The sequence below is a fragment of the Photinus pyralis genome, unplaced genomic scaffold (genome assembly GCF_008802855.1).
Source record: "Photinus pyralis isolate 1611_PpyrPB1 unplaced genomic scaffold, Ppyr1.3 Ppyr1.4_LG7, whole genome shotgun sequence".
NCBI lineage: Eukaryota > Metazoa > Arthropoda > Insecta > Coleoptera > Lampyridae > Photinus > Photinus pyralis.
Window position 1 is genome coordinate 34957923 of NW_022170738.1, and position 17486 is coordinate 34975408.

A 17486-nucleotide genomic window follows, 5' to 3' on the forward strand; every position below is an offset into this window, starting at 1 on the left:
TTGTTAGCCTTTATCACCATAGTGCATTTTAATAAGTGCGTCAACTTACCCAAACCCCAAGGAAAAGACGACGCAATGCAATTTTTTCAGAATGTTATGCCTACCAGGTTTTTATGAGACTAAAAAAAATAATGTGGGTATATAATAATTACCAACACTGCCATATAGTTATTTAACGGATTTGGCATTGTTCGTGCAATAAATAAAAAAACAGTAAGCGATTCCTGTTAGGTGCGTCATCTTCAACCACTCTCCCCTACACGTTTATGTGGGCACTTCGTTTTACTTAATTCACCTATTACATCTACAATTACAACAATTGGTCAACGAGTTAGCGATGGTACTAGGATTCGTCACTGCTTGTCATTACTCATCGGATAATTCCTGTCACAATTTTGACGCTCAACATGCATGAACCCTCTCGATTTCTTCTACTGGGGTCACCTGGATTCCATTTATGCATGTGGACCGTTTCCGAACACTGCTGCTTTGGAAGATGCCATCCGTGAATGTTCTGCGGGTATCACTCATACCCAACTCATGTCTGTGACTGCAGAATTTGAAAACCGATTGCATTACACGATTCCTACTGGCGGGGACTTATTTGAACACTTAGATACTATAACGGCAGATGCGACGCAATTTCTTTTCTTAGACTGCTCTGTTCTTTTTTTTTGTGTTACCGAAGGCTGTTTCTTCTTTAATGTAACCGAAGGATGTATTTCATTCTTTCGTTATGTTTCCTTCCCACATAACACACTATATTTTCAAAATGTTGTCAGGCCATTTTTGGTCAAATATTTGTAAATTAAATTTCCTATAAACATTTCTTATATGTTGTAACGCAAATATTGCAACAACATGGGTGAATAAACCTTGTCAGAATATATAAAAATGTTACTAGAATGTTGTTAAATATTTTGGTTACAATATGTTCTAAATATTGTGTTCTAAATCTTAGTACAATATTTTATCCATAACTTTTAAAAATTTCATTCATATGCGCATGCGTGTAACGCCGACGCGTAATTATTTTATTAATTATACGTAGGCGCTGTTACTGTTAGTGCAATAACCTTTACGTGATTTTGTTTGTGTATCCATTTATTCCTTTTAACCGAATAACATATTCTGTACCTACGTGTGTATTTTGTAAGTATACATTGTCTACTCCCGTTACTTTGTAATTTCAAGTAAGAGTATGTCACATTTACTTTTCATTGAATTTGCTTCGCTTGGAAATCTAACCAAACTTTAATTTAAAATTGCTACACGTTACAAGATTGTGTAGTATCAACAAAAACGAATACCTACCTACTTGTTTTACCTACTTTTAAATGAAAATAACATTATATTGAATTATTTATTTTTACAATCATATCGTAGTATCATGCCAAAAAATAAGCAATCCAAAAGGCATATAAATCGAAATTTAGAAAAGCAAGTTAAAGCTGAAATGGTAAAAGTAAATCAGTCGGTTTCCAATCTTCATCATCCATCTACTTCAACTGCTTCGTTAGTTGTACGTGGGGCTATCTGCCAATCAAATTGGAATGATCATAATCTTATAAATGACGAGCTTGATGAAGACGGTGGATCGTACGAAGTAGATAATTCCGAATCTAGTAGTGACGATCAAGGTAAGTTTTATTTTCCATTTGATTGTAAACTAGTTGTATGGTATTCATTTTTTAGAATTTGTGGAAAGTTTTAATTTCAATGACGATCCATTTGAGACGTCAACAAATGAAACTTTAAACTTAATGGATAAATTGAGCCTTTGGGCTGTTGAAGAAAATATAGCTCACAATAAATTAAAAAAACTTTTGGAAATTCTTAGGAGTGAAAAGAATTTAAATGCTTTTGGGAACCTTCCAAAAGACCCACGAACTTTGTTGAGCACACCTAGGAAGACTATTGTGAGAACATTAGGTGGTGGACATTTTTATTATTTTGGTATTTCAAATTCAATAAATAACTTTTTAAATCAAGTGAACTATGTAGTGCCAGTCGGCTCTGTTTTTGAAATAATTGTCAATGTTGACGGTTTACCTTTAACAACTAGCTCAAATAGTGCACTTTGGCCGATTTTGATAAAAATTGATTCTATCAAATATCTTAAAAATTATGTTATCATGGTCGGTGTATTCCACGGGAATTCGAAACCAGATTCAGCAAATGAATTTTTAAGGGATTTTATTGAGGACTCCACGAACTTAATAACTAATGGTATTTTTCTTGGAAACAATTCTTATAACTTTAGAGTTAAAATGCTTGTGTGTGATGCACCCGCCAAGTCTTTTGTTTTAAATGTGAAAGGGCACACAGCAGAAAATGGCTGCACTAAGTGTTACCAAGGAGGTAAAAGGATTAATAATGTCATGTGCTTTCCATGGATGGAGCAGGCAACATTACGAACTGATGCTGAATTTAGAGAGCAATATGACAACAATCATCATCAAGGAACTACATTATTAACGGAATTGCCCAAGTTTGATATAATTAAAGATGTACCTTTGGACTATATGCATTTAGTCTGTTTGGGTATAATGAAGAGATTGTTAACACACAAACGTTTTGGGTGGATTTCAGGAAATTATTTACACAAACTTTCTTTACAGCAACAAAATGAAATATCAAATAATCTTATTTACTGTAAAAAATTTATAGTGTGTGAATTTTCCAATAGGAAATGTCGATCATTACATTATTGTGCGCGATTTAAAGCAGTTGAATTTAGACTCTTACTACTTTACTCTGGACCCATAATGTTTAAAAAATATATTAAGCAGGATCACTATTGTCATTTTTTGCACTTCCATGTTGCAATGCGTATATTAAATAATGATGAATATTGCCAAAATAAATATCTTTTAGATTATGCTCAAAACCTTCTTAATGGTTTTGTGAAGGATAGTGAAAGAATTTATGGGCCAGATTTCATTTCTTTCAATGTACATAACCTTCTGCATTTAGTACAAGATGTTGTACGATTTGGTGCAGTCCACAATTTTTCAGCATTTGACTTTGAAAATCACATGCGGTTGGTTAAAAAAATGGTACGGAAACATGATAAGCCCCTACAGCAAGTAGTTAATAGAATGTCTGAACAAATTTCCTGCAAAATGCTTAAAAATAACTATGATTTAAACCAACCAACATTTTTGCAAGAACATTCCAAAGGTCCTTTACTAAACAATTGTTGTTCACGTCAATACATGATTTTGAAGTTCAAGGGTTACACATTCAAATTGAACTCAACTGATTGCTATGCTATATTGAATGATAATAAAATAATAAAAATTCACAACTTTGTAACTGTTGACAATTTAAATTATGCAGTTGTTCAATATTTGCAAAAAGTTGGTCTATTATTTAATTCACCATGTGAATCTGAGTTAGTAGGCATTTGTTGTATAACGATCAGTAATGTATATGATTTAAAAATATGTAATATCAATGAAATAAAAAGTAAAGTAATGATTTTACCAAAGAAAAACAATGAATATGTGGCATACTCTTTATTACACTAACTGTAAGGTTTTATTAAAAAATCAAAAATTTTCTGGGATTTTATTTTCTTTTGATTGTGTATTTTCAGCCTGTGAGTTAAAAAAATGTGGTGCGTGGTGTTTTTCCTGGATGATGACACTTACGAAGTGATTCCGAACATATGGGTTTGTAGTGAGAGTAAAGAACTTACTTATTTTCCGAACGTTGAGGGTTTTAAACTATACGAAATAATTAAAAATCGTACAATACCTGCTAAAGAATGGCCGATATATAAAATCAACGTTTTAGCTGAATACGGTAGTAGCTTAGTGCCCGATAGTACATAATTAAACTTTTCCTTTTAGCTGATTTCCACTATGCACAGGTTCAATGCGAAGAGGCGCGATGTGGAAATGTTATATCCAATAATGATGAATCCAACTCTCAACAAATAAATGCCGGAAAAGGGCAAAGGGTGCGCAAACCCAACATCAAATTATCCGAATATACAAGTTTGAACACAGATGATGAGGAACTTGGAATCTCAACAAGTTTTCGAAAAATAGGTGCGTAAATAGATGATTAAAGTATTAGGGTATTTAATTATTTCCTTTTAGACCATAAAAAGAGTGGAAGTCAAACCACGGGTGAGGAAAAGTTAATTTTATTTATTGTATCCTGAACATTAATTTTTAGCCGATTTAAAACAAAACCTCACCGAGCATGATGCTAGTTCGAGCAAGGATGATGGGGATGCTACATTGACCAGGTTTCCAAGAATTGGTAAATAAGTCAGTTATTTCAGCATTGAGGTATTTAATTGTTATCTTTTAGACTATAAAAGTGGCAACCTCGGTGGCAACAAACAAACAACAGGTGAGGAAAAATCTTATTTTTTTAATTATCGTAACACATTTCATTGCAGGAGTAGCTAAAGTAATAGCAATGTGCGATGACAATGAGAACAATATTATATTAAATAATATGGTAGAGGACATTTCGTACAATACAAGTATTATTCGATTATGAATTAGTTTTGTTTGTACATTTATGGTTTTAGAAATCGTGGATAATATTTCATTGATCGTGACGAAATTAGAAGAAATCACTCTGAAAAATGAAGGTAGGTGCAGTAAAATGTGGCTGGAACTAAATTTCCACAATTTAGAATTTCAACGAAGGATGTTTCGCCAGCAATTTATTATTCAAAACAAATTAGCTGATTTGGAATCGCTGATAGTCACCCTGTCAACTACAACTGACAAAACAAAAGAGACCACCACAGATGAACAAGTAATTCTGGAGATATGGAAATTGTTTCCATTGGCCAACACAGAAAATTTAAATATAGTAGAGCAAACTTTACTTGATAATACTTTATTTAAAGATGTGGTAGTACATTTCAAATGTGTAAATGCATCTTTGATTTTATTGTTATGTTATAGGCAAGAAAGTTCTCCTTGGTGGGAGGTGATACAGCCAAGGAAATTACAAGGAATATTTTGTATTTGATGCTAACTAATGACTTCGCTGCAAATTACAGTTTCGATGGTGCAAAGGGTAAACTTAAATTTAAATCGCTGAAACTGTATGAATTATTATTAGGTAAGGTTCGATAATATTACAAATTGATCCGCTAAATATGTGCTATTTTTTCCAGCATCAATACGCAGCAATTTAAAAACGGAAAATGCTACTGAAAGCGATATTTTACCAGAGTTAAGACAATGGCTAGCCCAAGCCAAATTTAGAAAGAGGAAGTAGTGCTTGAAGAGTGTTATTATTTTATTATATAACATTTATTAATTTTTAGATTTATACTATTATTGGTTTTCTATTAATGTGTGGTTTTGAATAAATGTTGCATAAATATTTCACAAAGATTAATCTATATATTTATACAATATTGGTGCATAATATTTATAAAATATTTCTCCATAACATTTGTAAAACATTAAAAGTGGGACATCTAAATGTTAGATTGATATTATGAAAACATTTGAGTAATAATCTTAAACGTTTTAAAAATATTTAACCATTTGTACAATCATATTTTTAAAACGTTTTTAGGATATTTTTGTGTTATGTGGGACATGTTAAATTTTGAAATTACTTTATCGATTAAACGTGTTTGTGATAATTCAATCTTGTTTCCACTCCTTTCAATTTGCATCCCTAAAAATTCATTTACCTGACCAAGACATTTGATATCAAATTCTTGTACCAAAAAGGATTCGATTTGCAGTATGTCGTTGGAAGTACAAGTACCTGTAATTATAATATCGTCAACATAAATTAAGAGAATTAAATGTGGTTTGAAATAAATGCACAAATAACTTGTCGAACGTTTAAAACCTAAATTTATCAAAAAATGGTTCACTCGTTCATTCCAGCACTTAGGAGACTCTTTAAGACCATATAACGGCTTGTTTAATTTTAATACACAATTTTTATGGTAACCTTCCGGACTTTTAAATGTACACATCACTTATAAACTTCCATGTAGAAATGCAGTTGGCACGTCCAGTTGCTTGATTTCCCAACAATTTTGAAGTGCGATCGACAATATCATTCTCAAACTAGATAACCTTGCAACGGGCGCCTATAACGATGGAACCTCGGATGGAACATTTTCTTGATAACCTTTCGCCACTAGTCTCGCCTTTCTCAGTCCATTATCCTTCGTTTTAAAAATCCACTTCGTTTCTATCGGCCTTACATTGTTTGGTAGTTCTGCTTCACTCCACGTATCCATTTCTTTATGTGATCTCAGCTCGGTCTCAATTGCTTTTTCCCACGTGATATCTTCGACAGCATCATTGTAACTTGTTGGATCTGATTCACTCAATAAACAAAACGACTAAACGCATTTCTTTTGCTCGTGGCTCCAGTTTACCATCCCTCTGTATTTTGCATGCAAATGCTTTGCATCCGAACACTTTCAATTTACTTAAGTCTGTTTTTCCGTAATATATTTGCGTAGGTACTTGACCACCTAAAGCTCGTGTAGGACATCTATTTAGCATGTAAACGGCACTTCGGACAGCTTCTCCCCAAAGATACTTTGGTAAATTGGTATCTATAAACATCGATCTTACTTTATCTAGAATCGTCCGATTAAACCTCTCTGCAACACCGCATTGTTGTGGCGTATAACTTGCCGCAAATTCGTGAATTATTCCACAGTCTTCCAAAAAACTTTCCAATTTCTTTGACGTTAATTCTCCACCATTATCGGTTCTAAGCTTTGAAACATGAATGTCGTTATTTTGCAAATACTTCACATGATTTATTAACTTGTCAGCAGCTTCCGATTTATTCATTAATAAGTACACGACTGAAAAATGTGAGAAGTCGTCTATTATTGATAAGTAATAACGCTCACCGTTTAATGTGGGTGTCTCGGTGGGTGTATTTACGGGTCCCCAAACGTCACTGTACAACAGTTCGCCAATTCTTTTTGATTTCGGTGATGTAACACTTTGGAAGGGTAGTCGGGTAGCTTTTCCCTTGATGCAGGACTCGCACACTTCTTCACTATATGGCAATTTTAATAATTGTAGCCCTCTGCTGTTTATGTGCCCTAACCTCAAATGCCAAAGATTATTTTTAACAGCTGATATAAAACTACTCTCTGTTCCAGTGGTTTAAAGTGGACCATAAATAAACTGTTCTGTAACTTGCACCATTGATTATATACTACGAACAAGATAGGCCACAGTACAGCAAGAAACGTTACACATAAAATGATAATTATTTAATTCGAAGTGCTACTTCCACACAAAATTGAGAAGAAATTACAACAGATAGCGCTTTTCATAATGAAATTGTTTGCGTCTTGATTGTAGAAGTTAGTTTTGATTATAACTGTAATTTTCACGGCAAGAATGTTTTGAAATTTAATATGTAGGGCTGATAATGACAGAGTAATTTTTATGCTTTCGAGTTTCATTCATGAATGAACGACTGTTTCGCATATTAACTGATAGAAATGGCGACTTTGAAAAAATTAAATTTACCTGAACATGAACTAATAGTACAATAATAATAATAATAATAACCATAATAATACAATAATAGTATAACCTTTTCGGAATACCCACTCCAAAAATTCGAATATCATTTTAACGAAAAAAAACGTAGTAGTCATTAGACGGTAGTATTTACTGTTTTTTTTACTGAAAATCTATTCTTGCTCACTAGTTGCATATATAAATATTACTAAATTTAAAATGAATTAAATTTTAGGGATGCCGATGACCAAAATTAAGAATTATGGCAATTTGTATTTGTGAGTTATATACCTATGATATTGCTATACAAAATACACGGATTTTACGTAACCATTACGCAAATAACCTTTCAAAGAAGAATGCCAATTTAATGTTAGGAAGCATACTAAATGAAGCTTAAAAAAAGTTGTACTTAGTCGAGTTTTCTTTATACCAATATATTTTTTTAGTTTAATGCATGTAAAGTGTAAATTGTTCGATATTCGCCTCAATCTCTCACCGCAAAAAATAATTCAAAACTGCTAACATGCCCACCTATTTATCTTATACTTAACACCGAGCTTAATACTATCTATGTTCATACTTCATATTCCCTATAACTATAAACTAAAAATTGGAACAAAATACATTAAATGTGAAAATCCGTACCTTCGTAAAAATACCTAAGTACAATTATACCTACATATAACTACTTATGTTGCCTTATATTTAGTTTTCTAGTAGATGACGATTGAGCTTTAACGGTCTTGAAAGATTTTAACATTGTCGCTGGCATTTTATAAAGTTTACAATTTACAAGTAAATCTATTATATACAGGTTATGTTCTACACATTTATTATTTTTATCTAACCATATAGGAAATTTATTTTTTAAGTTTTCGTTAATTTCTAAAACAAGTGTTTTTTAAATAAAAGGTATATGTTTGTTATTTAAAAAAAAATTGTCCATAATATTTAAACAAAACAAAACAATTTGTACAATGACATCTGTTGGCCGATATAAAAAATCTATACTGTCACTCTCGCCATAATCCCGTAAAAAAATTAAAATTTCGTTTGTTGCGCGCACTTCGTCACTTTTTTGGTTATTTGTTTTACACAATAGGGTACATGACAGTGGAAAAAGAATAAATAGATTTTTGTTTCATAAGATAGAGTAAGGTGCCAGGGTATCGTAAAATAACTTTCTTTGGTAATGTACACGAGTAACTATTATATTTTAGTAAAACTAAAATAAAAAAATAACGACATTTGTCACGTGATATCAAACGCCAATCAGAGCGCGTGACGTCATTATCCTAATCCTCTGTGCGTTTCTATAGTTTGTCCACGTTTTTAATTTAGTGCTTGTTCCATTTTATAGTGATTGTATTATCCTCAAGTTCAGTTTTTAAAACCAGAAATGAATGGAAAGTAGGTGTACGAACGCTGATAGCAGCAAATCTGCCAAAAATTCATGTAATGATGGGAATATTTCTTGCATCAAAGTGCATCTTGCATCTTGTAGGTTTTTAAGTTAAGATAGGTTTTTACAAGAAATGTAGTTATTTAAGAGGAATGTGTACTTAAGATGCTATGTTTTTAGGTCATCGAAGCTATCATATGGAGATGATTCAGTAAGCTATGTCCAACTGTACGTAAGCGCAACTTTTTTACATTACGAACATTTTGTAGATAAAGGTCTAAATTTATAAAGTAGTTCTTAAAAGAATTTTTTTTGGAAAAACAGTTTTTATGGCGGGCGCTCTTATGGAACTTTACATTGGGTGCAGTCGAACAGAAGACTCTTAAGCGTGATGGCAACTTATTCACAGTTAAGTCAAAATTTGCCCGCAATATACGGTTCACGCAAAATTGTGTGCAGTTTCCTTAGTTGACAACGAAGAAAACAATTATTTTCTTTGCCCTACCATCACGGGACTTTTACAACCCCTCTAAGTCCAAAGGAGTACTAGTGTCGATAAAGTCTTCTTTATCATGTTTAACAAGTCATGATCTAGTCCGATTATTCGAAACTCTATGGGCAAATGGCCGAATCGGTTTCGGAAGTTGTCCAAATTGTCGTCTACCGCACGCCTCAGGAGTTAACGTACGTGAAAAATGTGCTACTCATGTCAATACAGTTTTCTATATTACGTTTAATCAGCAATCGTCGAGAATCCTTTTGGATTTCTCTACTCCATGAAGCTTTTGAATGATACAGGATCTTTGGAACCAGATTTACCCGCCTGGGATACTTATCTGTGCTACACAAAAATGTGACCACTGAGCCCTACCGCCACCACAAGGTGTACCCCATGGTAGGGCACCACTTATAGCAGTTATAATTCATCACGAAATCTTTTAAACTATTTACGCTGGGGTTATGTGTTTATAATTGTCAGGACTGTGACGTCACAGACACCGCCATGACACAAAACAGTGTTTTGGCGCTAGAATAAAAATTTACAATTTAAATTGCATAAATCTGCAATAATATGATTTATTTTTCTGAAATATCATTTTTTAAAGTTATAGTAGAGGTAAACGAACAGTTATAACGGATTTTAAAAAATTTGTCATCTACCCTATTCGCACATCAATGAGATCCCGGCGCCGCGTAAGCAAATTCCTAAACAATCATAAGGAGGTAAAACTAAAGCATCTCCATAAATCAATCGCGCTGCCTTAAAGACAAAATTGGATAGGTACCTGTACCTATGTAGTATCATTGTAAATACAATGGTAGTATCATTGAATTTATTGGTAGTATGTACCTAATACAATACCATAAAATTATTATTCAATGCTAATACGAAGACTGTAGTGTGTATCGTTTTGAAGAAAATTTGAACATAAAGGGAAACATTGTCATTATAAAATTACTTGTGATAAGAAGGGAACACGATACCATTTTTAAATACGAGTGTTATGAATGGTAGTTTCTCTTCATTAATATCAATATTACTTTCCTATGGATCTGAGACGAAGATCTTGGCTAAAATTAATAGAATTCTGCACTTGAAACGTTTATTTTAATAAGATGTACTATTACATAGATGGCTCCGTAACTGTAAGTACATACATATTTATAACGCTTTTTAACAAGGAGGTGGCCTATCTTTTCGTAAGTATATAATCAATGCCCATGCGTAGATCTTCAAGGTCAAAGTGCGCTCTTACCGGCCTACTAACATAGAAACCTGGATCTTCAGAAGAAAAACTTGTAGATTTCATGTATTCTCCTACAATTACCTCTTCTTGTGCAATTGATGATGCATTGACTGTTATCGTCTGCTTTCAACCAACTTCCCGTACCGCAATATAATTTATTAATAGCACATTCTAAGGCTAAACCGAAACTTTTGAAACTTTCACATTCGAAGTGAAAGTTACAATAATTGAAACTGTCACTTCCGATTTGTTCGCCGAAAAAGTGCGCTCATACCTTTATAATTTTTTTGATAGTTCTAAATAGTAAAATTACAGCACGCTGGTTTTACCGCCTACATAATGGCGCTATAGGTTAAAGCGGTCATCTTTAATCGTTAACCATTCGACTTCGTTTCCAATCAACTGCGTACAAACGTTATCTGGCTAAAACCCTTTCAAGATCGCCTGGTTTGCGCTCCGTGACATCATTATGATCAATTCTAGTTTAGCTGATTTTGTCACGTAAACGACATTAAGATTGTGTTATCGCCCGTCAGACTGGTGATAGTAACTTTTCCCAGGCAGTTAACTGTTCACGACTCCTCCGATAGCCATTGGCTCACACACACACAAAATATACATCGCTAAATTCATTCAAAATCCGTTGAGTTTAAACATTGGAAACATTTTGGGGTAACCAACCCTCTAATGGAAACTGTCGGTGTACCTACTAAATCTCAACTAAAAAACGAAATTCAATTCTAAATTAGTTTTAATTAATGAATTACATCGATGTTTTATAATTGTTGTACAAAAGGAGACTGTTTTTAAGCGGATAAACAACAATTCCCCGGGCAGATTTTGTTTCCCAACCGAATCTTTTGATAGGAATTAAACGGTGTCCCAATTCTCTTCCTGTGTAAATTTATTTATTGACTGGAAGCTTTAGATAAGTGAAAAAGGTAATCCGATCATCTTCCCTACATTAGGCAGATTCCCTACTTTAGTCCGAAAAATGATGTCGGTGTTTTTATGCGATAAATCTATTTATCTCATTTTTGTTCCAGTTCGGCTTGGATAAGACCAGTCTCGGAAGGTGCTTTTCGTCGCGTCAAAGCAACGAGTCGCAGTGTCCGATGCTGTCCGGCAAGATGTCAATCAAGACGCCGGCGTCCCAGCTAAAACAGCCCAAATCAAACTTGTTAACGTCAATAAAAGCCTCGCCGAATATAAATACGAACCAAAAGAAACTGCGCTTCCAATTAGCGAAAGAGAGAAAGGCAAGTACGACGTTAGGTATAATAATGAGCGCTTTTACGATATGTTGGCTACCTTTCTTCGTACTCGCCCTTATAAGGCCGTTTCTAGATCCCACCTCTAGCACATTAACAACGTTATCGAGTTTATTTCTGTGGTTAGGATACGCAAACAGTTTACTAAATCCAATAATCTACGCTACTTTAAACAGAGACTTTAGAAAACCTTTTCAGGAAATTCTTTATTTCCGTTGTGGTAGATTAAACCATATGATGAGGGAGGAATTCTATCACAGTCAATATGGTGATCCGGATCATCATATTTCAACCCGTTGCCATTTAGATTACGAGGAAGGCGTCGAGTATATTGAAGCGGAGGGCGAGGAAATAAAAGTGCCGGAAATAAATGCTGCTCATGAATCGTTCCTATGATTGAAACCGGAAGTGGACGTTTATAAAAGGAAGTGAGGTGGTAATAGTGTGATATATTACTCTTATTCAAGATTTATGTAATTCTTCATTCCGCGACTAGGGTTTATGTATATATACCTAGGTTTATGTACACTTTTGAAGGGATCGGCCATGTTCCTTATCTTGATCTCGTTAACAATCGTGATATTAATATTATACATACCTACTCCGCTATATTCATATTGTAAGGCAAAAAAGTTAATCTTCCAACAAGGATGAATCCTACGTTATGTTCGCAACAAGAATTTCAATTTTTTGCTTGAGTAATTTTTAATCCGCATGTATACCTAAAAGACTTAAATATTTCAATTTTGGTTAGAGCACGGTTTACCTACTCTAAAAACGATACCAGTTCGCTACGTTTTTATTTTTCTATTTGGAAATTTAATAGAACAGAACCGAAATTATTTACAATTGCCATTTTGTAAACCAACACATCCCCTAGAGATAAATCAATTAATAATATGAATGGCAATTATAGCAGTCTGCGCGATCAACGACTCTATGGCAGTACATAGAAACGGATTGGAACGCGATTCGACAACCGATACATTACACAAGTAAAGAAAGATATGTGTATTTCTGGATCGTAGAAATTCGTTTTACTTTCATAAATAACTAGGAAATTCACTTCTCTTGATATCGGTCACGTCGCGTTGCTTCCATCAAACTCTATTGTTTAGTAATTACTTATTTTACAGTCAGTCAAAACAATCGTTGTACTTACGGTCATCCACAAAACGCTGGGCCAGCTAACTCTAACAAATCTAAATTGAAATTGAATTTTTATAATTTCCCCTCGTACACTTCCGGCATCTGCGACAAAGAAAAATTCCAATATTGTCTTCAATTAACGTTTTATAAGACTCTGTGGCCTCGATCAACTCAAATCTTGGATACGAGAAGGTAAAGCTGGCATTAAGACCCTATTCGGGTCGCACAATGGGTTCGAAAAACACACAATGACAAAATTTTATTGTCAAACACATGAAAAGAAAATTAAACAAAATTCTTGAAAAAAAGAAATCCGTAAGCTTCTTTGGACAAATTACCCCGCCAGCAGGTATTCGACAAATGAAACAAGCAAATCTTAATATTACTTAGTTTTTTTTCTCTTTTAATAATCTTTATAATGAAGATTTGCGATAACTAAGGCGTCTTTAACTCCACACACAGACGCTCATAGCTTCTAAACTTGATTTTTCTTTAACACACAAATGTTGATGACAGACAACATTAACTGGATGGGTAAAATGACCGGTGACTATTCAAACGGTACAAACCTTTAACTTTTAAGAACAAGAAAACCTGATGCACCAACAGCTTGCTTTTTCAACTTGACAGACATTTTCCATAAAACGTACATACCACTTTAAACTTCTCACGCAACTTTTGTTAAGTTGCTCCTGCACAAAATTTATTGCGATAAAGACAAACTACGTTTTCAACTAATCAAATCGGGCGGACTACCCGAATAACGTAAAAGACGTACATGCTTTCCAACCGTCGCGAACCAGGTAGCCTCGTTTTTTCGGTGATTCCCAGTATTTAACGAAACCCCACTTCCACAATAGAATAACCTCCTTCCTCAGGACTTCTAAATAACACCGCCAGTCATAATTAGACTGGATATGTCAGCTTCACAGAAACCCGTCCCCACTTACGCCAAACTAAGGCACACATAGTAACATCTGCCTCTCCGTTATTTCTTCTAGCAGCGATAAAAACACGTGCGATAATTAAATCTCGTCACAAAACCTCTTATCCCAAACCACCTGCAATTTAATACGCTATTTCACGTTATACAATTAAATACACAAACCTAAACAAACAATTTACAAAAGCGATAGACTTTAAACAAAAAAATCATACGAGATTACAAACAATTGTAAAAGGAAAAATAACACTGAGATAAATTCAAATAAAATCAATCAACTCTGTGCTTACTCGTAAATAATTCCCCAGATTTACACTTAATAAAATGAAATATTCCCACATACAGAGTGTCCCGTGATTATTTTTGGTGTTTAGACCGAAAGAACTAAACGTAAATTACACAACAGTATAATATAGTACTTACCTTTATTTTATTCTTCTTTATCTCCTATGACTTATGGTAAACCTACTTAAATTTTACTCGTTGTTTTGCCCAAATTGAACCGTAGATGTGTTTTGTAGCTAATTTGATTTGTCACGCTTTCCACTTTCATTTATTATGTCTCTTGTGTTTGTTTTTATGAATTTGTTTAACTGCATTGGATTCGATTACCTACCTGATTTTTATCGTACATGTTTTATTTGCGTATTTTCTCTTGCATTTTGCTGCCTTAGTTGATTTATTTCATGTATTTGTGTGCGTTATGCCGAGGTTTTTGTCCCAAAGAAGGTTTTCCTGGTATGATCTTGTTGTGTGCGTAATATATTTATTTGTTCTTGTAATTTCTTACGCACAAAAGTTCTGTATTTTATTTAATTCCCTTCCCGATTATGTCGCACGTCCCAACACGTACAAGAACCGATTACACAACGTCATTCGTGCCAACCATATCGAGCCCACTGGCATTCAAAGTGCCGCGAGATGGATGCGTCTTTAGACCTGCGCGCACTGGCGTGAAAGAATCCGAGAGATAGCGTTAGTTGCAATTTCGGTATGCCAAAGAAGCTCAAACAAATAAAGCAGTGACCGACTATGTGACTAAAACGGCCTGCCAAGGGCTTAAAGTTTGAAGCAGACTTGTCCGGACGAAATCAGCCGGGACCGATCGGCAAACATTCCAATGGAATGTTCATAATGGTTTTATACGTAACTGCGCACACTTATCCGGACGGAACCAGTCCGGAGCGAACGGCAGATCGTGCTTACCATAATACCCAACTGCGGAATTTTTGTCGGCCGGTACGGGCCGATTCCGTCCGGACAAATGTGCTTCAAGCTTTATATGAAGCTAAAAATACTCGCGAAATGATTGTACTAGTCATTTTGCCTACAGTTTCCTTGGTTACACTCAAGCTATCCGACTACCCGTGCGGTGAAATGATGTGTCAACCAGATTTTTATTATTCACCTAATCCGGCGATACATTATGCGTAAGCGAGGGAAAATAATCACAATACTTAGGTATATTGAAGGTAAATATACGTTATTGAAATAGTTATCTTGAATAAAGTTTAGCTAATAGCTTACAGTGAGTACCATTCCGTGCTGCCAAATTTCTTACTTGTTGCTACTTAAGTGAACACTTGCAATAAGTTAAATTGACCGGTTTCAGATTTTATGATACAGATTGCCGTATGAACCACCTGGTTGTTCAGTCTGGCCCACACAAAAATACAATAACGTTAAAAAAATAAATGAGACTGTCACCCTAGTATTCGTTACTAAAAATGACTTCAAACGGTTACAACAATTACATTTTACAAACAAAATTTAATTGCATTTATTTGCGCAAACCATTTTGTCGGCTTGCCCAAATTACAACAGACTCTAAATTTACTGGGTTCGTAAACGCCCATGACAAAATTAAAAAATAATTACAAATACCTTAAATCTAAAATTAAACTCCAACACTACCTAAATTACCCACGACAAATTCAGTGTTCATCAAACCCCAAAGAGACGTAAATCCCAAAAATTCAGTGCATAATTAATTTAAGTGACGTCCAAATATGAGCAAAATTGTACACTAATTTTGTTAGCGGAGCAGTAAGTCACATTGTCTTAATGTAGGACACTGATATTTGTGCTCTTTGTTGTCTTTGCCACGCTTCAATTTTAAATTTTTTTAGTTAGTTTTTGGTAAATCGTAAAACAGTAGTAGAGGTGATTGGAGGGAACTAATTTTCCACTTCGTTGGAGTCGGTGCTATTTTCACTTGCTGGAAAAATGTCACTTTGTTTAACTGTAAGTTATTCTATTTCCTTCAAAACAAGAAGAATGTTGGAAATAGCAACATCATACGCTTTCGAGTAGACTGTACTACAGACGAATTGTAAGCTTTTAAAAGAAGTTTATTTATAAAAGGTGTAATACAGAAACAAGAATGAATCCAAAAAAATATAATAATGTAAGTGCCGTATTTTCCCACGTTTCAGCCGCAAAAATTTCGCCTTCATCCATTATGTTAAAGTAACTACCATTTTTCACAGCGTAATTTAATTAACATTTTCCATTCGTAGAGAGTTGTCGTGTAGGAAAAGTAACATGAGTGAACTTTTCACAAATAAAAGCTGACACATTTTATCATCAAAAATGTTCCGTCTCTAATGATTAAATTCCGCCCTGGAATAGTTATTAAGGAACCGACCACGTTCATTTGCCCATTAAGTATGCATGCGGAATCGATTATTAATAACACTTCAACGTTTCCTTCGTAAAATGATTATTACAAATGGAAATGTCGAGCAATCCATTTGTTATTGATTAAGGATGACGAACGCAACGCAATTTATTATTATAATTTAAGAGTGGGCACGTACACTTTGGATAAATTCCATGCAAATATACACATACACATTTCTATACCCTTAAAATTGTTAGGAAAAGCAATAAATTCGAAAATGTTAAGGTTTATACGAAACACTTTTATGTTTTCTCCTCCTTTGAAGTTTTCTTATAATTTCAATCTGCCGTAACACGTCCTTTTAGATGGAAATGAGATGTGAAGCTTTTATAAAATGCGTCTACACCTGTGTGGGTAAGATAGGTGCTTACACTTTCCCATACATTACATGTTGCGAAATCGTATATCAGATTTTCGTTACAAATTGGATTTCTTACCGTTCCCATTATGTTGAATTTCGAAACACGCGGTTTAAGTTTGCACCTTATGAGAATAGTTACTGACTGTCTTTCGGTCGTCAACAAGTACATATAAAAAAAAAAGTTGTGCGATGTAACTACGATAACGATCGATTTTCAATTGTACGCTAAACCTTTAAAATAAAGAAACTTTGGTGCTCAGTAATTTAATATTGATAATGGACACCTCGCTAACGAGGACGTGAAATTTAATAGCGTTCTTACTAAAAAGGAACCTGATTCCATTGTGTATTATCGTGTATACGCAATTGTAGTTCAGTAAAAAAAAATTCCGACGAACTTTCGGTAGTGCCATAAATTAAA

The 17486-nt window shown here is 34.1% G+C and overlaps 2 protein-coding genes across 4 annotated transcripts; both read left to right on the forward strand.

Annotated features, from left to right (window-relative positions):
- The first annotated feature begins 1049 nt into the window (after positions 1-1049).
- On the forward strand, positions 1050-5494 carry LOC116177356. Of its 3 annotated transcripts, none has more exons than XM_031496322.1 (11): positions 1050-1152; positions 3602-3810; positions 3858-4058; positions 4110-4139; positions 4189-4275; positions 4327-4368; positions 4418-4504; positions 4553-4615; positions 4661-4884; positions 4938-5097; positions 5153-5492. In XM_031496322.1, exons 2-11 carry the CDS (start codon positions 3618-3620, stop codon positions 5254-5256), a joined length of 1191 nt encoding a protein of 396 aa, XP_031352182.1. In that variant the 5' UTR covers positions 1050-1152; positions 3602-3617; the 3' UTR covers positions 5257-5492. The 3 variants fall into 3 exon arrangements, with proteins under 3 accessions (XP_031352182.1, XP_031352180.1, XP_031352181.1); XM_031496321.1 differs by adding an exon at positions 1387-1640 and having other exon boundaries at positions 1066-1152; positions 4553-4884; positions 5153-5494; XM_031496320.1 differs by having other exon boundaries at positions 4553-4884; positions 5153-5494.
- Positions 5495-10527: 5033 nt separating this feature from the next.
- On the forward strand, positions 10528-14629 carry LOC116176208 (5-hydroxytryptamine receptor 1-like). Its single transcript, XM_031494688.1, has 2 exons — positions 10528-10557; positions 11705-14629. The coding sequence occupies exons 1-2, from the start codon at positions 10528-10530 to the stop codon at positions 12323-12325; spliced, it is 651 nt and encodes a 216-aa protein (XP_031350548.1). The 3' UTR covers positions 12326-14629.
- Positions 14630-17486: the final 2857 nt, after the last annotated feature.

Bases quoted from the DNA above. Each gene is read 5' to 3' on its own strand.
- LOC116177356 (XM_031496320.1), top strand. From the start codon at position 3,618: ATGTGGTGCGTGGTGTTTTTCCTGGATGATGACACTTACGAAGTGATT. The intron at 4,059-4,109 runs GTGCGTAAATAG...ATTTCCTTTTAG, and splicing joins AACAAGTTTTCGAAAAATAG to ACCATAAAAAGAGTGGAAGT. The intron at 4,505-4,552 runs GTATTATTCGAT...TTATGGTTTTAG, and splicing joins GGACATTTCGTACAATACAA to AAATCGTGGATAATATTTCA.
- LOC116176208 (XM_031494688.1), top strand. From the start codon at position 10,528: ATGTACTATTACATAGATGGCTCCGTAACT. The intron at 10,558-11,704 runs GTAAGTACATAC...TTTTTGTTCCAG, and splicing joins ACATAGATGGCTCCGTAACT to TTCGGCTTGGATAAGACCAG.